Source organism: Misgurnus anguillicaudatus, chromosome 6 (assembly GCF_027580225.2).
Source record: "Misgurnus anguillicaudatus chromosome 6, ASM2758022v2, whole genome shotgun sequence".
NCBI classification, from domain to species: Eukaryota; Metazoa; Chordata; class Actinopteri; order Cypriniformes; family Cobitidae; genus Misgurnus; species Misgurnus anguillicaudatus.
This window is the reverse complement of record NC_073342.2, coordinates 32,390,365-32,412,183: the sequence shown is the minus strand read 5'-3', so window position 1 is coordinate 32,412,183 and position 21,819 is coordinate 32,390,365. Positions and strand designations below refer to the sequence as shown.

At 37.7% G+C, this 21,819-nt stretch overlaps 2 protein-coding genes across 2 annotated transcripts in view; both read left to right on the top strand.

Moving 5' to 3' along the window:
- myo9ab (myosin IXAb) overlaps positions 1–20,589 on the top strand; it is a 58,913-nt gene extending 38,324 nt beyond the window's left edge. The window contains exons 25-45 of the mRNA XM_073869039.1: positions 2,180–3,145; positions 3,409–3,490; positions 3,681–3,887; positions 5,726–5,826; positions 5,900–6,003; positions 6,077–6,294; positions 6,442–6,561; positions 8,234–8,419; positions 8,508–8,555; positions 8,684–8,795; positions 10,672–10,733; positions 10,856–11,051; positions 11,162–11,287; positions 11,374–11,479; positions 12,643–12,774; positions 12,854–12,977; positions 14,389–14,442; positions 14,751–14,768; positions 15,003–15,187; positions 15,286–15,425; positions 16,967–20,589. Of these exons, the coding sequence (XP_073725140.1) occupies positions 2,180–3,145; positions 3,409–3,490; positions 3,681–3,887; positions 5,726–5,826; positions 5,900–6,003; positions 6,077–6,294; positions 6,442–6,561; positions 8,234–8,419; positions 8,508–8,555; positions 8,684–8,795; positions 10,672–10,733; positions 10,856–11,051; positions 11,162–11,287; positions 11,374–11,479; positions 12,643–12,774; positions 12,854–12,977; positions 14,389–14,442; positions 14,751–14,768; positions 15,003–15,187; positions 15,286–15,425; positions 16,967–17,379 (3,700 nt within the window). The 3' untranslated portion in view covers positions 17,380–20,589. The remainder of the gene's footprint in view (positions 1–2,179; positions 3,146–3,408; positions 3,491–3,680; positions 3,888–5,725; positions 5,827–5,899; positions 6,004–6,076; positions 6,295–6,441; positions 6,562–8,233; positions 8,420–8,507; positions 8,556–8,683; positions 8,796–10,671; positions 10,734–10,855; positions 11,052–11,161; positions 11,288–11,373; positions 11,480–12,642; positions 12,775–12,853; positions 12,978–14,388; positions 14,443–14,750; positions 14,769–15,002; positions 15,188–15,285; positions 15,426–16,966) is intronic.
- Positions 1–21,819, top strand: part of spg11 (SPG11 vesicle trafficking associated, spatacsin) — a 393,853-nt gene that overhangs the window by 325,465 nt on the left and 46,569 nt on the right. The gene's annotated exons all lie outside the window — the stretch shown is intronic.

Here is a 21,819-nt window from a genome sequence, read left to right as displayed (position 1 = left end):
GTCAGAGTACAGCGCCAACTAGGGGTTATAAACTATAACAGTTCTTATGGAACTGCTTATAACTTCTGAATACTTTGTCTGATATTAATTTTTTTGTGAAATTGTATTCACTGGTTTATGCCGATTGCAACGATGCCTCGTTTGTCATTTTCCAACATTCTGTTCATGTGTTATTGTAAAGCATATGGTAGATGATTTTTTCACTACTCCTTTTACAAATTTTGTTTATTTTATGCCAGGTACTGCTCGTATAATGTTTGGAGCAATCCGCACATAAATGACCGAACAGATTTTTGATATTCTGTTCTCTTTCTTAGAAATACCACTCCAAAGTTGACCGTGCCTGTGACGTTGTCTATTTGTCATAGTAAATTAATGTGACTGTATATTACATTGTATAGCATTACTATACAGAATGATGTTCTTGTCTTCAATCTCATTTGAGCTTTTTGATTCTCATATACATTGTATTTCTGATAGTTCTGCTCTGCACTGTCAGTTCTGCATCTGTGTTGATTGGCACATGTCAATCCTTGAAGCACCTAAGCTGTTTTTTGCTGTCCCTTGAGCTGTGTTAACTGAGTTGCGCATCTGGTTAAACAGATGCCATGAGATTCTGAGGTCATGGGTTCGAATCCCATGTGCAGTGGTATTTTGTTTTGTGATTCTCATACTATACATTGTATTTCAGTTATTTGTGCTCTCTGTTGTCATTTCTACACTTTTGGTAATTGCTGGATATCAATGTTTATAGCTGTAAAGCTGTATTCTATAGCTTGGACACACCAACTCAGTGGCTTAAACGTTTACTCAGTGGCGCATGCGGTTAGTGCTGTGCTTTGGGAACGTGAGGTCAGGGGTTCGAATCCCAGCTCTTACTTTCACTTATTGAGATTTCCTTTTGTGTTCCCTTTAACAAGTTCTTCTCGACCTGTCTGGTTTTCCACACGTGTTATATTTTTGCCATCTTTTCTGTTGTTGCTCCGCACCGCAGTGGTTCTGCTTTGCATTTGCTTTGCTTCGGGTTTGGGCTCTGTACTGCGCGCTTTCTGCGCTTTGCGCATTTGCTGTGTCGTGTGGTTTTTGCTGTGCTTTGGGTCCTCATTTTGCTGAAGGTGCTTGACCCCGCAATTGCTGCTTGCAGCTATATTTTGTAATGATTCTATACAAATGTACAAAATATTGAAGTACACTTAGGTGTCCCGTATACGGGACTGGTGATAGTTCAGGGGTTAAATATATAAACATACAATATATCAAATGAAAGAACAGACCCACTGCTTTCAAACAAAAAGTAAATAAAATGTTTCATCCTATCTTAATTTGTTCTCTTTTATCACCTCTCAAATATGAGTAGGTTTCTTCAAAAATACAAAATTTTGAGCAAAAAGCTGAAATAATTGCATTTTTATAAAGGACTTTAGTTAGAGTTCAGATTTAGAGAGATGATCAAAACATACACAGAGTTTTTACTGTTTTTGAATCAGTGGATGCTTCAGGTTTTATAATGTGGGTAAGAGCGACACCTAGTGGATAATAGCGGAAATATAGATTACCGTAAAAACTTTTCATTGACAGGGAAGCGTTTTCTCTAACCGTGGGTTCACACCAGCCGCGTTTGAGGCGTCAAATTCGCTTCTACTGTGTCTAGTTTGCCGCTTGAACATTTTGAGTTTACTTGCTTTATTCATGTGTAAAGGACGCACATGAAATTCCAGTTATCTAGACATTCACACGGAAATTCGCGTCATGGGAGGAGCTTTTGCTCTCGCTTTCTGTAATCACGTCACTACTACAGCAAGCTCCTGATTGGTTAAGGCAGCGCGTTTTTCCGCAAAAGTTCACATTTCCGCCGCAGCGCTTAATTTGCACGAACTAGGCGGAATCGCGTCTACCACGCGGCACTACATGCCTCATTCACACCGCGAGACCTTCCAGACGCGTGTCAATGCGTCTTTAAATTGACTTAGCATTGAAATCACTCACGCTTGACGCCTCTACCTGGTCTGAACGCAGCATAACTGACAAGATAACTACTCAATGGTGGGGAAAAAGTTTATATTATTAAAGCATACATTTATGTTACAGCTTTGCAACAATCATCTCATTTCTATTTTTGAAAATAATCTTTTATCAATGAGATAACTCTGAAAAATGTAATTCTGTTTGGTTTCCCGAGGTGCCGCATTCTGAGAGAGCAGCAGAGACAAAAGAAAACACTCGAAGCTGAAGAGCATCTTAACACTGAGATGAGAAGTTTACATGTCCATCAAAACACGTTTGAAGTCCAGATGACTCAGCCGGACATGGAGATATCTAAACCTTTATCTGAGGAGCCTCCACGGGAGGAACAAGAGAAGCGATCTGTCGATCCTCCTCGACCCGTAGACGACAGCACGCTAAAGAGCCGTAACAAACGCGAGAGCCGGAGAAAACGAGAACTCGAGCAAGCAACGTTCAGTTTAGAGCTGCTCAAAGTCCGATCCGGTTCCTTACCTAACTCGGATCAGACTGAAATATCAGTCGGCGAGCATCTGCCTTCCTCACCTCACGCTTCTTTAGAGAGCCAGGATAGCTTTGAGCTCCTCATCTCTCACGATGAAAAACCAGAGACGTCCGAACATCCTCCTCAAAAATCCGAGCCGATGGAGGTGAACCGAAACGAATGCTCGCCAAGCCCACCATCCTGTAAACCCTGCTTCTACATCCCAGATGAAGAAAGCAGTCCGGCCAAAAGTGCACCAGGGACACCGAACGGCACCAAGCAGCTCCGTGAGAAGAAAGAGTCGATGATCGTCATTATCAGTATGCAGAAGGACCAGAGCGGCATTAAAGCTCCACAGAAACCAGAGACAGACGCCATGGAGATAATACCAGCTGCTGAAACTCTCTCAGAAGATCAGTGGAATGGAGTTCATGCTCTTCCAAAACTTCAGTCGACCTCAACAACTGAGACTCAAAGCAATCTTAGCTTATCCTCTTCTCAGCCCACCTCTCAACCCCTCCAGCTGGACCGGAGGGTGGAGACGACAGGACAGGAAGTGACCTCAGAAGCATCTCAGAAGAAAGTCACTCAGAGCATCAGTATCAGTATGAAAGAGAAACCAACTAATCTGACCAAACGCAGCCGACTCACCTTCTCCAAGTGAGTTTAGACTTGCGTTTGCTCTTCTGCTCTTTACAATGTCCATATCTACTATACAGTTATTTAGGAGAAAAGTTGTAGCATCTTTAGTTTGCATGTGACACACGCTTTGATATTTTGATTGTTATGTGGTGACCTTGACTTTTTTTAATGACTTTGGTGTCCCAATTATTTTTGAAGCCATGCAAATATATTAAAGAGTTTTTGTGAGGTCAGTCGATGTTCTGTATAAATCTGTTTGGTATGTTTTGTGTGTTTTTCAGGTCAGATAAAGATCTGGTGAATCAAGAACGTTCTCTAGCTATTCAACGAGAAGCGGGATTCAGATCTCTGAAGAACAGAGAGGTGAGAACAAACCAACACATACATTTATACTCTCATTTAATGGCACAGAAGTGCACCTGTAACAGTGTTGGGTTTCTTTTACACACATGACCTCATCACATGAGGATCTCATCACATGTCTATCTGAAACTCCAGGATGAGTTTTGACCCATAAATATCATGAATTAACACGATCGATGTAAATGATCAGGTGAGCAGAGCGGGTGGTAAAAAGAAAGCTCGTATGGCCGGGACTCGCTCTGATTTCCTCACGCGTGCCTGTAGCACAGAGGTGGATTCTAATGAGGATGAAGATGATGAATACGAGTACACGCCTGTGCTGTTTCGCACACTTCCTCTCCCAGAATCCCCGGGTTCACCTGAGCCCGACCCGGCCTGCCACAGCGACTCTGAGATGGTAAAACTGAGTCCAGATCCCAAAACCGATTCCCGAATGGAGCTTTGCACACTGATCCATACATAGAAAACAAAGTAACTCTTATTTAAGGGATTCGTGTATTAACTCTTGTATTTAAATGCGACTCCCAGTAGCTACGTTTACATGCAACCAAATAATCCGTTTGTAATCGTATCGATGGCTTTATCCTTCATGTAAACTTCTTCATCAATACGATTGAGGTCGATCAGATGCAAATTTCAATTGTATTGAAAGGTGTGGTGTAGTCTGATCTGTGATCCGATCATCAGGAGAAAAGTGCGCATGGAAACGTGTGAATCGTAGTATTTTCTTAATTTCTGGTGCACATGTGCAGAAGAATTGTGTTTTTAAGTTCTTGTTTATAATTACCTCTTATTTATGTATCACATGATTCTCATTACAGAAACACGCAATAGCAAGGCCATGGCAATGCATTATTAAGTTAAATGTGTCACGCGCTGTTTATTCTGCAGCGTTGATGTTTTTCATAACATTACATAAAGAAATAAAATAGCATTGTGCCTTTCAAAAATAAACTCTTTCCCCACCATTGATGAGTTTTCTTATCAATTAAGAGAAAACATTTTCCTGCCAATGACGCTTTCCTGACAAGTTTTTACTGTAATTCTGCAATTATTCACTTACCCATTTTATAAAAAGACTGAAGCAAAAATAATTTTATTAATTTTAAACTCTGTGTATGTTTTGATAATCGCTCTCTGTTTTGAATCTTATCTATATCAAAAGTCCTTCCCGTTTTGTTTGTTTTAAAAAAAACAGAGGGTTTGTTCTTTTATTTGATATATTTGTATATTTATATAAAAACATTTTCCTGTAAGCCATTTTGTGAAAATCACAAAAAATGTTGGTGGGCAACTTTAAAAAAAAAAGGCTGGCAGGGAATGAGTTGAGAACAACTTTTTCCAACTCAGCTTTGACTTTAATCCAGAGATAAAGCGTGAACTCGTCAAGAGATGCTGTGCGCTCAGTGGGGTTGCCAAGTCCTCTCCTTTTGCATTTTTTTTATTGTTTGTTTCTGCCAGTTGTTGTTTTTCTGCGGGTTAAAGATGAAAGGATTTTGTTCATTAGTTATTGGTATTTGGGCTAGTTTTGAATGTCCATTGGGATGGTTTTGAATCTGGCAACCCTGGCTGTGCTTTGGGATAATATAGATTGTACATGTAAACAAACATTTTAATGAGATTGCAATGTTTAGGGTTTATATAAACTGTATTTTGTAACCTGCAATTGATTTAAATTCAGTCAGATTGACAAAATTTTGTGCATGTAAACATAGCCATTGTTGACGAGTGAGAAATAGGAGTAGTAGTGCAGTTGTTATTTTATGTTTGGTAAGTGTGCAAGCCCTCAAATCCTCCTGACTGACTTTAGTTACTCTGGCTCATGAATTAATCAATCTGACCAATTTATGACTAATCCAGTAGAAGACTAATAACCCTAAACCTGAACCCTCATCAGGATAGTTTTACTAAAAGATTTCAGTGGATCTTCTCTCTTTTCAGTTTCTTTTTTCACTTCCAACACCAATTTTTCAATACTTGGTTGGAGCTGCTGATGACGTTTACATGCATGTGACCTCTAACATGGACACAATGAAGTTTCTTCCTCACTCACACATTTGATCTCGTGGTCTGTCTCTCATACTCTTCATCATTGAGGTGTGGTTTGGTCAAATGTGAGCGTAACCCTGGGATCAAACTCTTGCTGGAGATCTTATAACCATCTAATCTGGTCTGGTGTGTATTTAACATCTGGTTTCATTAGAAATATATCTTCTTTTCTTCTTCATATCAAAGTCATCTCAGAAGGAGCAGAAGAGGATTCAGAAGACCATGTCTTCAGGAGATCTTGGGAAGATGGACTCTATCAGAAAGTCTTTATCTCACACTGACAGCAGGTAGAAGACTCTTTATCTCACCATTAAGTCCTGTTATAAATACATGCATATTAAAATGACTTGATGTTAACAGGGTCCGAGGGAAAATGCGCTTCTGGAGCAAAAGCAAGCATGGAGATAAGAAGATGTCCACCAGGGGGCGTTCAGCAGACTCTGAGCTCACTGACACGAGGAACAGTACGTGATGTTTCGTCTCATGTTACTCCTCCACATGTGTGTGTCTCTTGTAATAACACCGTGTTTCTCTCAGACTCTCCACCGAGAAGTCCTGAACACACTGAGCGTGGACGGGACAGCAAAGAGAACCGGGAGCCGATGATGATGATGGGCATGATGTCGATGAAGAGGAGACGCAGTGTCAAGATCAGCAGCGTGTCTCTGGAATCTTCAGCCTGGCAGAACGACTCTCTACACATCCTCACCAACACATCAGACTACAGATCCATGAATGATTTCCTCATGAAGAAGGTATCCATCTATTCTACTCTTTTTTTTTTTACTTTACATTTCTCAAAGTCAAGTTATTCATTTATTTTCTCCAGACAGACTAAAAAAATAATGTTTTGATGAGAAAGGTTTGTCTTGTGAATCTGTTTGTTATCTGATGTTTTGTAGATCAGTGATCTGAATGCTGAAGACTGTCATAAGGACTCACCAGTGGACGTGGTGTTTAAAAAAGCTTTGAAAGAGTTTCGCCTCAACATCTTCAACTCATATTCCACCGCTCTGGCTATGAGTTCTTCAGATGTCTGTTACTGTAGATGTTATTGTTGGATGTTTTCAGTAACACTTAACTCATTCACCGCCATTGACGAGTTATCTCGTCATTTATGAGTTCATATTTAACTAATAAACATGCCTTTCTGGACGAATTTCAAAGTGAAAGTGTAATACCGCTTTTATCCACCATATCGAATTGATCAAAAACGGAAGTTAAAAAGATTTAATGATTTATTTTAACTGCCTTTATGTTTGATAGTCATTCTGAGTCTGATCTCTAACATAAATTCCTTTACAAAAACGCAATTTTTTAAGCTTTTTGCTCAAAATGTTGTATTTTTGAAGAGAAATATCCATATTTCAGTGGTCAAATTAAGTAGAAAAAGTAAATATATAATGAACGTTTTTTCCCCATTTTGTTTGTTTGTTTGTTTGTTTATTGTTTGTTTGAAAGCACAGGGTGTGTTCTTTAATTTGATATAATTTGTATGTTTATATATTTATAGAAAATAATTTTTTTTCCTGCAAGGAATTTTGTGAAAATTTTGTTAAAATCACAAAAGTGCAGGTGGGCAACTTTTCTCAAAAAGGCTGGCGGTGAATGAGTTAAGTGAGATACTGTTGTTATCATTACAGCAAAACTGAGGCAAAGGGTAACATTAATATCTTTGAATTTGTGATTTGTGTTACACATGTCTTCAAAAGGGAAAAAATTAGTGATGCCAAATAAAAGAAATAAAAACAACCCCCCCATAAAGTAAACCGGCTACCAAATAAAATGGAAAACTTCGGTGTATGCAACACCCAAACTAAACTACGCTAGCTAATAACAAAAATACTAAATGGCAGACATTCCTAACTCATACCTAGCAGAGAAAATACTATTTTAAAAAAAAATGAACGACTTCCCTACGCCAGTGGTTCTCAAACTGTTTGCCGTGTGTCCCCCCTTGTGTACGTGGTATCCCTTCACATTCACAGCCCCCCCCCCCAAAGAATATTTATAACATAAAACATTTCAAAAACTTTTTTGCGATATATGCGAGTTTTTGTTAAATTGACGTGTTTCCATTGGCCATATTTTTAACTTGCAATGTCAATTTGTGCAATTTAAAGGGTAATGGAAAAGCAACTACAGTAGCCATGTTTCCATCATGATTTTATGCGCATTTTGAAGTAACGCATCAAAAATGAGTGATGAAAATGACAAATTTTGAATAAAAAACCCTTAATTAAGTTTGAAAAAAATCGAACACATTGTTTTCTATGAGTATACGCACACCAGCGCCCCAGGTGGCGCCTATCCACGCCGCCCAGCTTTGACTCAGGAAGTTGCTCAAATCCCTGTCGCGCCACTCACATAGTTTAACATTAAATAACATCATATTTGTCCCACATCATTAAGGATTAACATTGTCTGCTAACGTATATTTTGCATTTTGAAGTAGACGCTATCTGACGAAGCTCACGCTATTTAATGTGCGCTTCCAGTTTACGATACCTCCGAGTTGTCCTAGACACGACTCGATGTGGCGCGACGCTGAGCTGTGCGGCCCCCTTTAAACAGAGAGCAGAAGAAAGAAAAGCAGGAAGCAAAACGAAATACCCACACATACACACGAAACATAACAATGTCATTATGACCTGAGATCCTCGTAAAAGATTTTCTCTTTAATTCTCTCAGATGGATGACGGCAGGAGTATTCGATATAAAGATCTCTACGCCCTGTTCGAGCACATTCTGGAGAAGACCATGCGTCTGGAGCAGCGCGACTGGAGTGAATCTCCTGTTAAAGTCTGGGTCAACACATTTAAAGTTTTCCTCGATGAATTCATGAATGAACACAAGCCTATGGAGGGAACCATCAGTAAGGTAAAACTCTTACAAACAAACCTCCTCCTCCTCTTCCTCTTCCTCAGATCTTCTGATGGTCTCATGTTCTTCTTCTTCTTTGTTTCAGGCTCCCAAACCCGAGAGGAAGAAGAGAAGAAAAAAGGAATCAGACATTGTAAGCATTTATGCTCTGTTTGCATCATTATTTTACTGAGAATCCATGTACTGTAGTTTATAAAGACTTTGTGTAGTTTGTGTAGCATGCTGTACTAAAACCGTGTTGATCTCTGCTGCCCTCTTCAGGTTGAAGAACACATGGGTCACATCTTTAAATCTACTCAGTACAGCATCCCAACCTACTGTGAGTTCTGTTCATCTCTCATCTGGATGATGGACAAGGCCTGCGTCTGCAAACGTAAGTTATTATTAAAGTCTAAGACATAACAAATCACAACACGTCCATAACCTGAAAAAACAAAAACTAATAATAATAGTTTACTGTATGCAAGCAGTGTTTAAATTGAGGGGGACTGGGATGGACTCTTTATAAAGCACAAAAATATCAATTAGGGGGTCCTCTGTTTTTTAATCAAAATACTACATGAATTTCAAATTCTTGTGCTGTGCTGCCACAAAGCAATACTGTCCATTATTTGTCCAAATTTCGCATTAAACAAATCCAAAAGTTTTTTTGTCTGAAATAAATGTAAACGCTCAAGTGCACCTCACGCTGTTTTCTGGAGAAATTGACAGATTGTTAGATTTAGGATTGGAGAAAACACTTTTTTTAAGGTTTAAGTTAAGGATTGATCCAGGACCAACAAATTTTTTTTATCCAGGACCACATCTTATTTTGTGAAATCATGGCGACCCTATAAACATCTTGTCCATGGGCGGTGGGGATTAGCTGGGGGACCCCTTATAATCTTTGATATAATTTAAACACTGTATGCAAAACTGGACCCAGACCTACAAACAAAGTTTTTGGCCACTGAAAACAATAATGAAAATTCACATTTTATAGAAGCCACTGTGTTGCATAATTAATTAATTTTTTTGTAAATGATGTTTAATTCAATTTAAGTTCAAATTTATTTATAAAGTGCTTTTTAGATTGTTACATTGTTTCAAAGCAGCTTAGGGATGCACCGAAAGGAACATTTTTGGCCGATGCCAAAGCCGAATAAAATGAAAAACTCAGCCGAATACCGAACAACATTTTTTCTCCTTTATTTTGCCAATTTTCACTTTTTTTTTCAAAATGTGCTTTTTACTTTATTTATTTCATATTATTTAACAAGAAACATATTTTTAACAATCCAGCAGTCATTATAGGGCCTTTTAACACCTGATCACTTCTCTGATCAGATAGATATCTGACTTGTTAAAACTGTTTCATTTATATTTGACCACATAAATGAGTCTTTGCTAAACAGATATTAATCCCATCTTCTATTCCCGTGCAAAATGCAAATAACCCATTCATTACACTGCCTTAAGAAATTGCAACAATGCTTATATATCACTGTATGTTGAGCAGCGGACGCGCGTCTGTGTGCACGGTCAAGCACGAGGAGAGAGAGAGAGATGACGACAAGATTGACGGGAGATGACAGAGGAAAAAGTGCTCAACAAAACGATCTAACATTAAGCTCAGTTGCCGAACATTTGGTGCATCCCTACTGAATATGAATAAAGGAAAACACAGAACACAGAAAAAAAATTATATAAAGAAGAGATATAACAATATGGACATAATAAAAGAATGGAAGTTGTTATTGCACATTTTTTATTAACTAAAATATGTTTGACTGAGACTATATGGACATTTAGTCAATGAATAAGATAGATGATATGACTCTTAAAAAGAAAAGAAGATTTAAGAGTTTACAATAATACCATGAACAGCAATGCAACATTCATAGAGAATCTGCAGTAATGCATGCTAAAAATAATGTGGATTAAGGAAAAGTGGATGGTTGGATCATTATAATAAAAGCATTTGTGTTTGTGGCTATATTTAAATGTACTGTTTGTTGAGTGGTTACGTATAAAATGTCCTGATCTATAGGATTATACAGTAGGGTCTCTGTCTCTTGTTTCCCATCATTCTCTCTCCATGAGTATCTGTTCAGTCTGAGAGCTGTATAATCTGATTTTCACTCATTTTTCTCTGGATATGATCAATAAAAGCCTCTTTCTCCCATTTCTCATATTTCTGCAAATGCAAATCTGAGTCTCAGTGTCGTCTGGGCTTTGAATGTTAACCGTGTTTCTTTGTCTTCTCGTAGTCTGCCGTTACGCCTGTCACAGAAAGTGTTGTCTGAGGATGACCACCAAATGCAGTAAGAAGGTAAGACCGCCTTAAACCAAGAGAATGAAAAACAATGCTTAAGTTCACATAAATGTGTTTTATTCCTGGATGAAGCAATGGTTTCATGTAATTCATATTTTATTGTGTTTGTGCCCACCCAGTTTGACCCCGAGCAATCTTCACGACAGTTCGGTGTGGAGTTAACCCGTTTAACCGGTGATGAGCGACCCGTCCCGCTGGTGGTGGAGAAGCTGATCAACTACATTGAAATGCATGGACTTTACACTGAGGGCATTTATAGGAAATCTGGATCCACCAATAAAATCAAAGAACTCAAGCAGGGTCTGGACACAGATGAGATATCTGCAGACCTTCTCTTCTTAAACACAGCTATCTTGAAGACCCAAAAGTAATTCCAGATATCAGATTTTATTAACAGTCTTCCTCATCTGAATTTGTGACAGATGTAAACAGTGTGAATTTGGACGACTATAACATCCACGTCATCGCCAGTGTTTTGAAGCAGTGGTTACGCGATCTTCCCAACCCCTTAATGACGTTTGAACTTTATGAGGAGTTCCTCAGGGTTATGGGTACGAGTATCTGATGTATAATATAACAGATGATAGATAATTTAACAGATGATGTGTAATATAACAGATGTTGTTTATTGTTTCAGGTCTACAGGATAACGGTGAGGTTGTTCAGGGCGTTTACTCCATCATCGATCAGCTCAGCAGAACTTACCTGAGCACACTGGAGAGACTCATATTTCATTTAGTCAGGTGAGATTTCTGTGGAGTTTAATGCTTGTAATTATTTCTATTCATAAAACATGATTGATTTGATGATTATTTAAACATTTAAAAGCAAAAAGCAAGCAGACACTTTAAAGTTTTTCGCTGAGAAGGTTGGAGTTTGTGAATATTAAATAAAAAAATGATAGCAGTTAATTTATATGCAATGAATTATGTATTTTATATTGACAAAACTATTCAATGTAATGGTTTGTGACAAGAGTATGCAGATAACCGTTGACACCTAGTGGCGTTTGGTGGTAATACCACTAAAAGTCTGACACAAACATCATTGTTTGTGATTTTTAACTTTAAAAATCACAAACAATGATGTTTGTGTCAGACTTTTAGTGGTATTACCACCAAACGCCACTAGGTGTCAACGGTTATCTGCATACTCTTGTCACAAACCAATAAACTAATACTGTCACTGCATTATTATTAATGCAAAAATATGAAAACTGGTGCCCAAACTTTTTCCTACCAAAAATCAAACCTGACTGAGGGCCGAAAGTAAATGTTGCTGTGTTATATTAAATTCAAAGTTGCCCTGATTCTATTAATTTACTATTTTCTAATATTAAAGAAATAAATAAGCAATCATTATTCTGTTTTTTCATAACTAATGCAGTTTTATTTTCAAAGGTAACTGTTGTGAAAAATAAATAATTTTACCTATTATTTTTAATTTCCTTTTGTCTGTGTGCCACTGCCTCGACCTCTCCATTATTAGCCTATAGTACCCAAATTCATTGAGTTTTGTGATGCATGCTATACACCTTCAAGTATGCATATACATTTTAAAAAAAATATGCACTTTAATTCCTTGCATTTCATTTTAGTTTACATTTTTGTAATGTACAAATAAAAAAAAAATTAATTTCAGAAAATATGAATATCTGGGTCAAATGACATAAACCTTTTTCCTTACAGTATGTCACATGGCATGACGGGCCAAATTAAAGGTCATTGCGAGCCAACTTTGGCCTCGTTTGGGCACCTCTGGTTTACACTAAGAAATTATTGTTTTAAATATGTAATGACACACGTCCCACCTGTGGGACGGTGACAGTCATGTGTCTTCATTTTTATGTGTGTATACTATTCAGAATTCTGTGTCATGTTTTATGTTTGTCATATTTTGGTTTCAGGATCTCATTCCAGGAGGAGACGAACCGGATGTCTGCTAATGCTTTGGCCATCGTGTTTGCACCCTGCATACTGCGCTGTCCCGACACCACGGATCCTTTACAGAGCGTCCGGGACATCGGCAAAACCACAGCGTAAGGATCTGTAAAATCCTGATGTATTGCCTTCATTTATTGAGTTGTATGCGTGAATGTTTAACATTTAACCGCTCAGGTGTGTGGAGCTGATCATCTGTGAGCAGATGAGGAAATATAAAGCCCGTCTGAAGGACATCAACACGCTGGAGTTTGCCGAGAGCAAAGCAAAGAGTCGCCTCACACACATTCGCAGATCAATGGTGAGTGATTCAACATCTCAAACCCCAAACGTATCACCCTAGCGGTCTGTTTACATCACAACCATTGTACAACAAATGGAAACGTTTATTATTAGCATTTTTAAATAAAACGCAACAATCCACAAAAAACAACTAAAACGCATACATGTGCTAGGCCAGTAGTTGGCGATGTTACTCTGTGAAGAAACCATGCACACAATTAATGTAAACAATCGAGACGGTAAAAGCATCATGAAGTTTTGTTTAGACGGACAATGAGGTAGATTTATAACTACAAGAGACCCTGAACTATAGACGGTTTCATCGGGCGCACGTGCGGTGACGCGATAAGCGTTCGGTCCGAACTTTTCTTCCGTTTTCTGTTTGTTTAATGGTCTGACTAGTTGCTGAAACTGAACTTAAACAAATACCTCGTCGAAAATAACAAATGTTTTGGGTTTCTATATAATCTACGTGTTGCTTATTTTGCTTGTTATATAAATAAAATACTTTAAAAGGACTTTGTTGTCATTTATTCTTCGCGGAGTTTACCGGAAGTTACGTGATGACCCTGAAAGCCACTTGTTTATGTTGTTACTGCAGAAACCATCTATAAGCGGCAAAATTTTGTAAACTTTGTTGGAGAAATGTTAAAAAACACAATATCTTGAGCAGCACAGTAGCTCAGTTTCCATTACCCTTTAAACTGCGCAAATTGACATTGCAAATTGAAAGTACTTAAATGCGTCAATTTTGCAAAAACTCCCATATATCGCAAAAAAATTTTTTAGAGGTGGTTTTTCAGGCAATAATCAAAACATACACAGAGTTTGAACTGTTTGACGTGAGGGGTTACTTCCGGGTTTTATAAGTTGGGTAAGAGCGCCATCTGGTGGATAATGACGAAAATACGGATTGCTGGAAAAATCCGTCATTGACAGGGAAGCGTTTCTTTTAGTTGACGAGTTAAATGGCGGGGAAAGAGTTAATGTTGGAATGTAATTGTGCATGCATGTATATACACGTGCATGACGTCACTACTTTCACAGAATTTTTAAAAACTTCCACTTTGAAACCCATTCACAAACGTAAGCATTTTCCGGACCACAAAACTCACTTGTTGTATAAACAAACAGCCAACACGCATAAAAACGTTCCCATTTTTTTGTGTTGAAAACGTTGTCGTGTAAACAGCCCCTTATGCTGTGCTGTCCATGTCAAAGTCACCTTCCATGAATACGATCCATACGATCCTTAAAACACCAAAAGCTCATTCAGTCTAGTGTAATTTATGTTTTTGTTTTGCCTGTACAAATGTATGAAAATCTATATATTCACGTGTAACGCGTTCCCATTCCGTTCCCAGATTCCTGCTCTTCACTAATCCTAATCCTTACCTTCACTCCTTCTTTTCTTCATCCTCCTCTTTCAGAAACCTGTACTAATAGCAGTTAGGTTTATTGGCATTACGAGAACTGCCACGCCGGTATGTATGCACATCTGTGTGACTCTGCAGCTGTGCAAGTGTCAGTCCGAGTGTCATCGTCTGTTGCCATAGCAGCCGTCCGTCCGTGGTCATATAATGTGTTCATTGGCTCCCGTCTGCGTCTATTGAAGAGATTTGGGCTGATTATGTAGCGCTGTCGTGTGATTGGTTGTGTTCAGAGGAACATACGATCCAATGCTCTGATGTCATCACGTCATGTTTGTTTTTGTTGCATGCGCAGTAAAACGCGTATTACTAGTAATTCCTCTTCTTTGATTTCTTTTGCTGCTTGCTGCATTATTACACAGCCAAACGTGCTTAAAAAGGTAAAAGTCGGTGTTTGTGTGTACGTGTCGGTTTGTTTGTGCGTGTTTGTATGTGAAATATAAGTGCATTTATATTTTTATTTAAAGTGACTTACAAATGAGAAAGCATTGAAGATCTGTCTGAGAGATATGAGAGAAGCGAAACTAACACAAACTAGCTAGTTATGAAGTGTCGACACCAGACGATGAAGGCCGTCTAGGCTGATGTCACAGAGATGTCTTCTTGATCCTCAGAGTAAAGCGCGTTTACGCAAGACCGGTCACCACACCCCCTCACCACCTCTGAGCCCCCGGATGACAGAGAGGGAGGAGGCAGGTGATGAGGGGGCGGAGTCTGGGATGAGCGAGCAACAGCAAGCGGCCATGCAGCAAGAAGAGAAAGTTTTGACCCAACAGATAGAAAACCTGCAGAAAGAGAAGTTAGTGAATGATTTTCTTTCTGTTTTTGACAAACATCTGTTCTGTTCACACTAACACATATAATTGTTCAAACTGATTTAATGTTTTGTGTGTATAGGGAAGAACTGACATATGAGATGTTGGCTTTGGAGCCCAGAGCGTCTGATGATGAAATGTTGGAGTCAGAAATGTCCATCGGAACAGCAGACAGCTCTGAAAACCTCATGGAACCGGATGGTGCCGTGTCTGATCAGTGGGGTAAGCAGGATAATTAGGGGTCAAGCCCCGAAGGGGCGAAAACCTCTATTGTATTTGTTAGTTTATCTATTATTATTATTCTTCTTCCGCCATTGCGGTCTATGGCTGCTCATCGAACTGTACGTAGGAAAGTTATGAAATTTGGCACACTGATAAAGGATATGTGTCCCCATAGCAAAATTGTCTCCATCTCTAACCCGCTAGTGCCACCAACAGTCCAAACTTGGACTTATGTTTTTGCTTATAACTTCTGATCCGTAAGTCCTAGAAAATCCGTAAGTCCCCCTCAAATTCTTGCTTTGTCTGATTCCTTGGCTCAAGACGATTCGATTGGACCCTATGACATTTTCCGTCATAAAAATGTTTCTGCCAATTTGATTTAGTCGTAAAAAATACTATTTTCGAACTCGTCCTAGAGCTTTTGTTCAATTGCCACGAAAATCAGTATGTAGCATCTAGAAACACTCTTGGCAAAAATTTATGAAATTCGTGTCGATTCGTCAATCGTTTCCGTAAACTGCGTCAAAAAAATTGTATGTAGAGCGTTAAAAAACGGATTTGAGGCTGTATCTTCGCCAAACTTAAGCCTATTGACACGACACTTGGTACTTGTGATGCCTGTCAGGAACTGAGGATGCATGCAGAGTTTCGTCACAGTGCCACCTAGTGGTCAGACTTGTGATTTACACGCCTATAACTTTGGCTCCGATCGACGTATTTTCACGGACTTGTTTCTTTGGAGTCCTGAATAGTTGCCGAGTCCAACGATACCAAACATGCCAGAATTCGCCTTACGGTTAGCCCTGCGCAGCAACATAGTGCTTAAAAAACACACGCAAATATCTCCGCAAGCGTTATTCCGATCGACTCAAAAACACCATAGGAAGAAGAACAATGCATTACCTTCTAAACAAAACAAAAAAAATTGGCATTATATTCAAATTTCCATCAGAAATGTCCGAAAATGGCAAAAAAATAAAACTTACCTTTAAATGTTGTGTGTTTTTTTACACATAAATGGTTAAAACTCCGCAACGAATCATCATATGTTATTCCTTTCATTGCTTGAAAAAAAAAATTTTGGTGGATACTTATTCTTTCCTTAGCAACCAATGAGAATATCCTAACAACCGTTTTGCAAGAACTTTTTCTCTGCATCAGAACACCGTAGAGACATGAGGGTGGGCTCTTTTGACTCATAAACACCACTGTAACATTTTGTGACCTGTGTTTTGACACACTGTTAATGGAGAGATTTCAATGAATGAGAACAGCTTTTTTGCTGACAACTTTTATATTCTTTCATCTGAAATTATAAGGTTTCCTTAGGTTCTTTAAAATGCTCATCCAAACTCAAATTTATTTCATTCTGTGACCTTTCGTCTTGACCTCGGTATTGCTGCTTGCAGCTATATTTGACTTTAAATCAGTTACAAAAGCTTATAATAATGAATAATTCACATATAGTTCATTATTTACGCTAAATATAATTCAAGTTGAATGCTAATTTCCAGAAGTTGTTATCTTTTCCTCCTTTTTAGAAAGAAATCTCGCTGGAGCGTCACGCTGGGGAAAACTCGAGTCCAAAAGCAGACGAGCTTTACGTCGCCAACCCGAGTCTCTGGACTCTGTGGACTCTGCCGTGTCGTCTCTTTCCTCCGTGTCGTCCATCCCTCACTATCGTTTCCGCTCTTCTTCTTCTGGACCTCTTTTCTCTTCTGCCTCATCCGGCGGAGACTTGCGCGTTCTCCTCGATCAGGAGGCATCTGAACAAGCTTCCCTGACCACCCGATGTGCCTCCAGCTCGGAGAAAAGCCGACCGCGGCCCAGAGGGAACCGGAGCTGCCCGCCCAAGTCCCGTGAGCCCGGGGAGTGCAGCGTGCGCAGGAGGGAACATGACTTTGGTTCTGCTCAGCCTTTAGTGCTGTATGGAAGTAATGAGTTTATGGTGTGATGGTAAGTGCCCTACCCAGTGGACGACTTTAAGGGACGTACAGATAAAGTGTAAGAAAATGCTGGGTGTCACGAGCGATCGCCTTGATATATCTACGACCTACTGACTGTAAAGTGGACCAGCTGGACCGGTCCATTTTTTGAAACCGATTCTAAGAGTAGTTCAACAGGGAAAGTGTGATTTTTAATCTGTTATGTTCATTTTCATGTTTACAGAACTGAGCCAATGAGAGGAGGTCATGTGACTTCCATTGACTGCATGCCATGTTGCTAGATGTTTTGTTTTCACTCTGTGATTTGATAAATATGTAAAATAATATATTATTGATAAAGAGTGGTGTATATACCTGTGCTGCTGATCAACCCATGTGAAAGATTTATGGTGTCTGTTGTTTACTTCGACTGAATCTCACAGAAGCGTCTTCTGGTCACATTTCAGACAAATATACAAAAAATATTAGATTTTATTTCTGAATTTTCATTCCTGTTGCTTTAATTTCAGAATTGGTCAGCATAGTACAGTGATGAGTTTTTCATTTTGCCATTACAAGACATTTTTGTCAAACGTGACGTGATTTACGCTATTCTGAGATTCATCTAGATGGTTTTGCTTCTGTTAGTTCCAGATTCACACTTTCTCTTCAGATGAATCATGCTGAAGGGACGAGAAATGTGAAAGGTGTTACGTACGTCCCACAATGCTTTGCTGGTTTCATTTACAATTTGCCCTGTTTACTCAGTGTTACGTGCAACTGATTCAGGACTTGAAATATGTTTTTAATGTCATGACTGTTTTGTTCATTTGTACATTGCTATTAAGTATTTTTATACATGATAAGTTTTATTGATTTCTATTATAGAAATATATATTTTGGTGTAATGTTACGCTGTGCCATCTGAAGTCACACATTAAGGGCCAGATTTACTAACAGCTTGCGTCAGCGCAAACCATCATTTTGATGTTAAATAACGACTGTCAGGATTTACTAAAGTTTAGTTCTTTTTGCCACTGACGTAATAGCATATGCATTTCTAGGAGTTTATGAAAGGAGATTATTTAACCTCCTTAGACCTGGATGTCCCCATACGTGAACGTCTTATTTTTTTGTTGTGTGCACCATAATACTTAATTCTGTGTAACTGGAACCTGTTGTACATAAACGTGGACAATTACACCGCTTCATGTTCAATGAAAAATATTTGGTTATTATATTTATAGGTTCTTCCTAACCCCAAAATAGCTGAAAGAAATCTGAAAAAAAAGACAAACCAAAGCCTGGGTCTTAAATGATTCACGCAATGTGATTTACTAATGTTTGCGCATGTGATGGTATTTGCGCCATTATTTAACGCAGAAAAAACGTCTTAAATCATTTTGCACTTGAAATGGCTGAAGAGAACATGTGATACAAGGCAAAGGATTGTTTTAACGGGTATCAGTTTATTCCGAATGCCAGAGGAACATATTATTCAAAAATATTGTTTGCCAAGCCATGTTATTTATTATTTGCCGAAGTAAATAAAATAGGAGTCACTAGGAGAAGTCACACAATACCAGAAATTTTAAACCTTCATTTTTTTTGTCCTCCGGTTCTTTTGGCTTTGTGAGCTGGGATTTCACACCCTGCATTTTCCGCTGCGATGTCGGTGGTGCTGAACTCAAGCACATCAGGTGTCAGTAGATCAAACGCACCTGAGGAGCATCAGCTCTGTTCATTTGTAACCCTGAACTCATTTGCGCTGCTCTTAGTAGATTGTGTTGGTCTTTATGAATTTATTTTGCACCTTTTAAGTAAATAACCCATAGATATTACCACTCCCATCTGCACTTTTCTGGAATTGCGCTCTTGTGCTAAATTGCCCCGTTTAGTAAATCTGGCCCTATGTTTCTTAAAATGATTTTCTTGTAATGTTATGGTAATATATATTGTATGACAAACACATAACGGTTCTCCTGCTGAAGGTTCATATACACTTCATCTACACTTAATATCAGAATTATAACCCAATGCACATCTGTAGGTAGAAAAAAACAATGAATGCAAAAAAACAGCAGCAAAAAGCTACATATATATAAATTATAGTGATATCACACAGTGAACTTAATGTACAGGGATTGTGTCTCCACAATGGGGATTGTGTTTATTTGTTTTTGTTTTGTGTGTGTGTGTTGTGTCACAGAAAATTGTCATTCATATTTACGACTTTACATCATAGCTATCATCATGGTGCAATATCACGAGACATATTAAGCTACATTTTGAGTACTATACTAACTTTATTTTAACCCTATCCTAATCCCAACTGCCCAACGGAGAGCTGTGTTTTCTGGATAAAAGCACAATAATGTTTACATTTCTCAATCGATTTCAGTATTCAGTCTTAGATTTTAGTTTACAATCTACATGGAATACAACGACATTCTTGGAGAATGAATAAATGTCATTAAGCTTCATTGTGGAAACTCACACTTGTCAAGCATTGATTTGACTTATTTTCTAGGTAAATAATTGTGTATAGCCATCACAGAATTATGCACATTTTTATGGCATACAAGTTTTTTCATTGTAGACTTTTATTCTTGTTCTCTGAGCTCATTTACACACATCAGATAGTGACACGCTGCAGTCAGTCTCTTTTCTGTGTCCGAAGCAGACGATTACAAAGACAGTTGTAAGATAATTCATTATGGATTTGTGGTTGAGAAATTTAAATGTTATTTTACCTTTTAATTCAGAAAAATGCAGGTCATTCGTTCACTTGTATGTGTTTATAAAACAGTCTTGCCCTCCCCAATATGGCGGCGCCGTTAACACATCACAGCACAGGCCAAAGCACTTTGTCTGGTCAGAATAGTTTCTTTCAAATATTTGTTGTCATTTGGGCGTGCTGTTGTTAAAAACACTTGAAGTTTCTCAGCTCTCAAGATTGTGAATTGTTGCATCACAGTGACGTGGCTGAAGCGGTCATGTACTTTGCCTGGAGTAGCTTATGTTTCAGGTTTATAATCAGATGTTTTTTTCTGAGGCATGTATTATCTTTATGTATGATTATTATTATTTATGTTGAATGATCCTGCTTTGTGCTTTCAGAATCTCTGTGTTTGCAGATGTCAACGGTGCAATTTGTGTCATATTTCTTTAATGTGAGAATCACTGTGTAAGGATGTAAAAAGCAAATGAACATAAGCATTGTTTTATTACATAAATGATTCTGACTCATGATTTTGTTTCTCGGTCCAGGTTAGTTGTTAACAAAAAATAGATGCAACATACTAAACTGAAATTCTTAACAAAACTCTATAAATGAAATTACTAATACAAATCACTATTGTTTTAGCTAAATTATCACTGTTTTATGTAGACAGAGCTGTTTCAGATATATTTTGTGAAAATTATATGTAGCTAATACACATTATTTTGTTAATTTTGTAAAAATACCTGATTTAAGAGTGTGACAGAGTTTCAGGCTGGATCTGGAATCCGTTATCTGCATAGTCTCATCCGGGTATGGGATTCATCTCGAAAGAGGCAATTTAATGCAAATAAATCAAATTAATAGCATATATGATATTTAATTTACAAACAATTAAAACAAATGCATTTTTCAACTTTGAACTTGTTTAAGCATGTCTTGGCTTAAAGTCTCTTGAAATTGGTTTTCTTGGCATCTCTTACAACAAATAAGCTAAAAATATATATCAAATAAATATTTGGTGCCTATATTTACTCTTGTTGCAAGAAGCCGTCCCAAACGGCAAAAAAATACTAAATACATTTTTTTAGAAAGTAATGGTCAATTTAAAATATAATGAAAATAATTTAAATTTGGAAATATATTTAGTTTACCCTAAATATATCAACATATATTTCAAAATGTATTTCAAAGGCAAGCAAATACATTTCTAATTTTACATCCCTTCTGGCAATGTATTCTTTGCCAAACTATATTTGAAATATATGTCGAATACAAGTTAATTTTATGACCTATATTTTTGAAGTTTTTATAAATTTTAACCTTTTCAGAACTGTTATTTTTACAGATTTGTAAAATAAAGTTTTTCGATGTGAATATATTTCCCTGAATTGAAATTAATGGAGGGCTTAATATATTTTTATTTTTAAAATATACAAAAAATATATTGGTGAAAAAAATGTGTTAACATATTCCATAATATATTCCAGGCCATTTTTTATATATTTTAAAATACATTTTTAAAATATATTATTACACCCATTTGGGTGTAATATGTGAGATAATGTACATTCAGCACAACAGATTAACTTAATAATTATAAAACATAATATATGCTATTTACATATCATTATTTAACTTAATAAAATAAAACTGAATAAGTGCTGTTTACATATTATAATTAAGAAACAAGAACTGTCAAATGGTCATGCCATTATTATATGTGCATGACGTCATGTCACGTGTG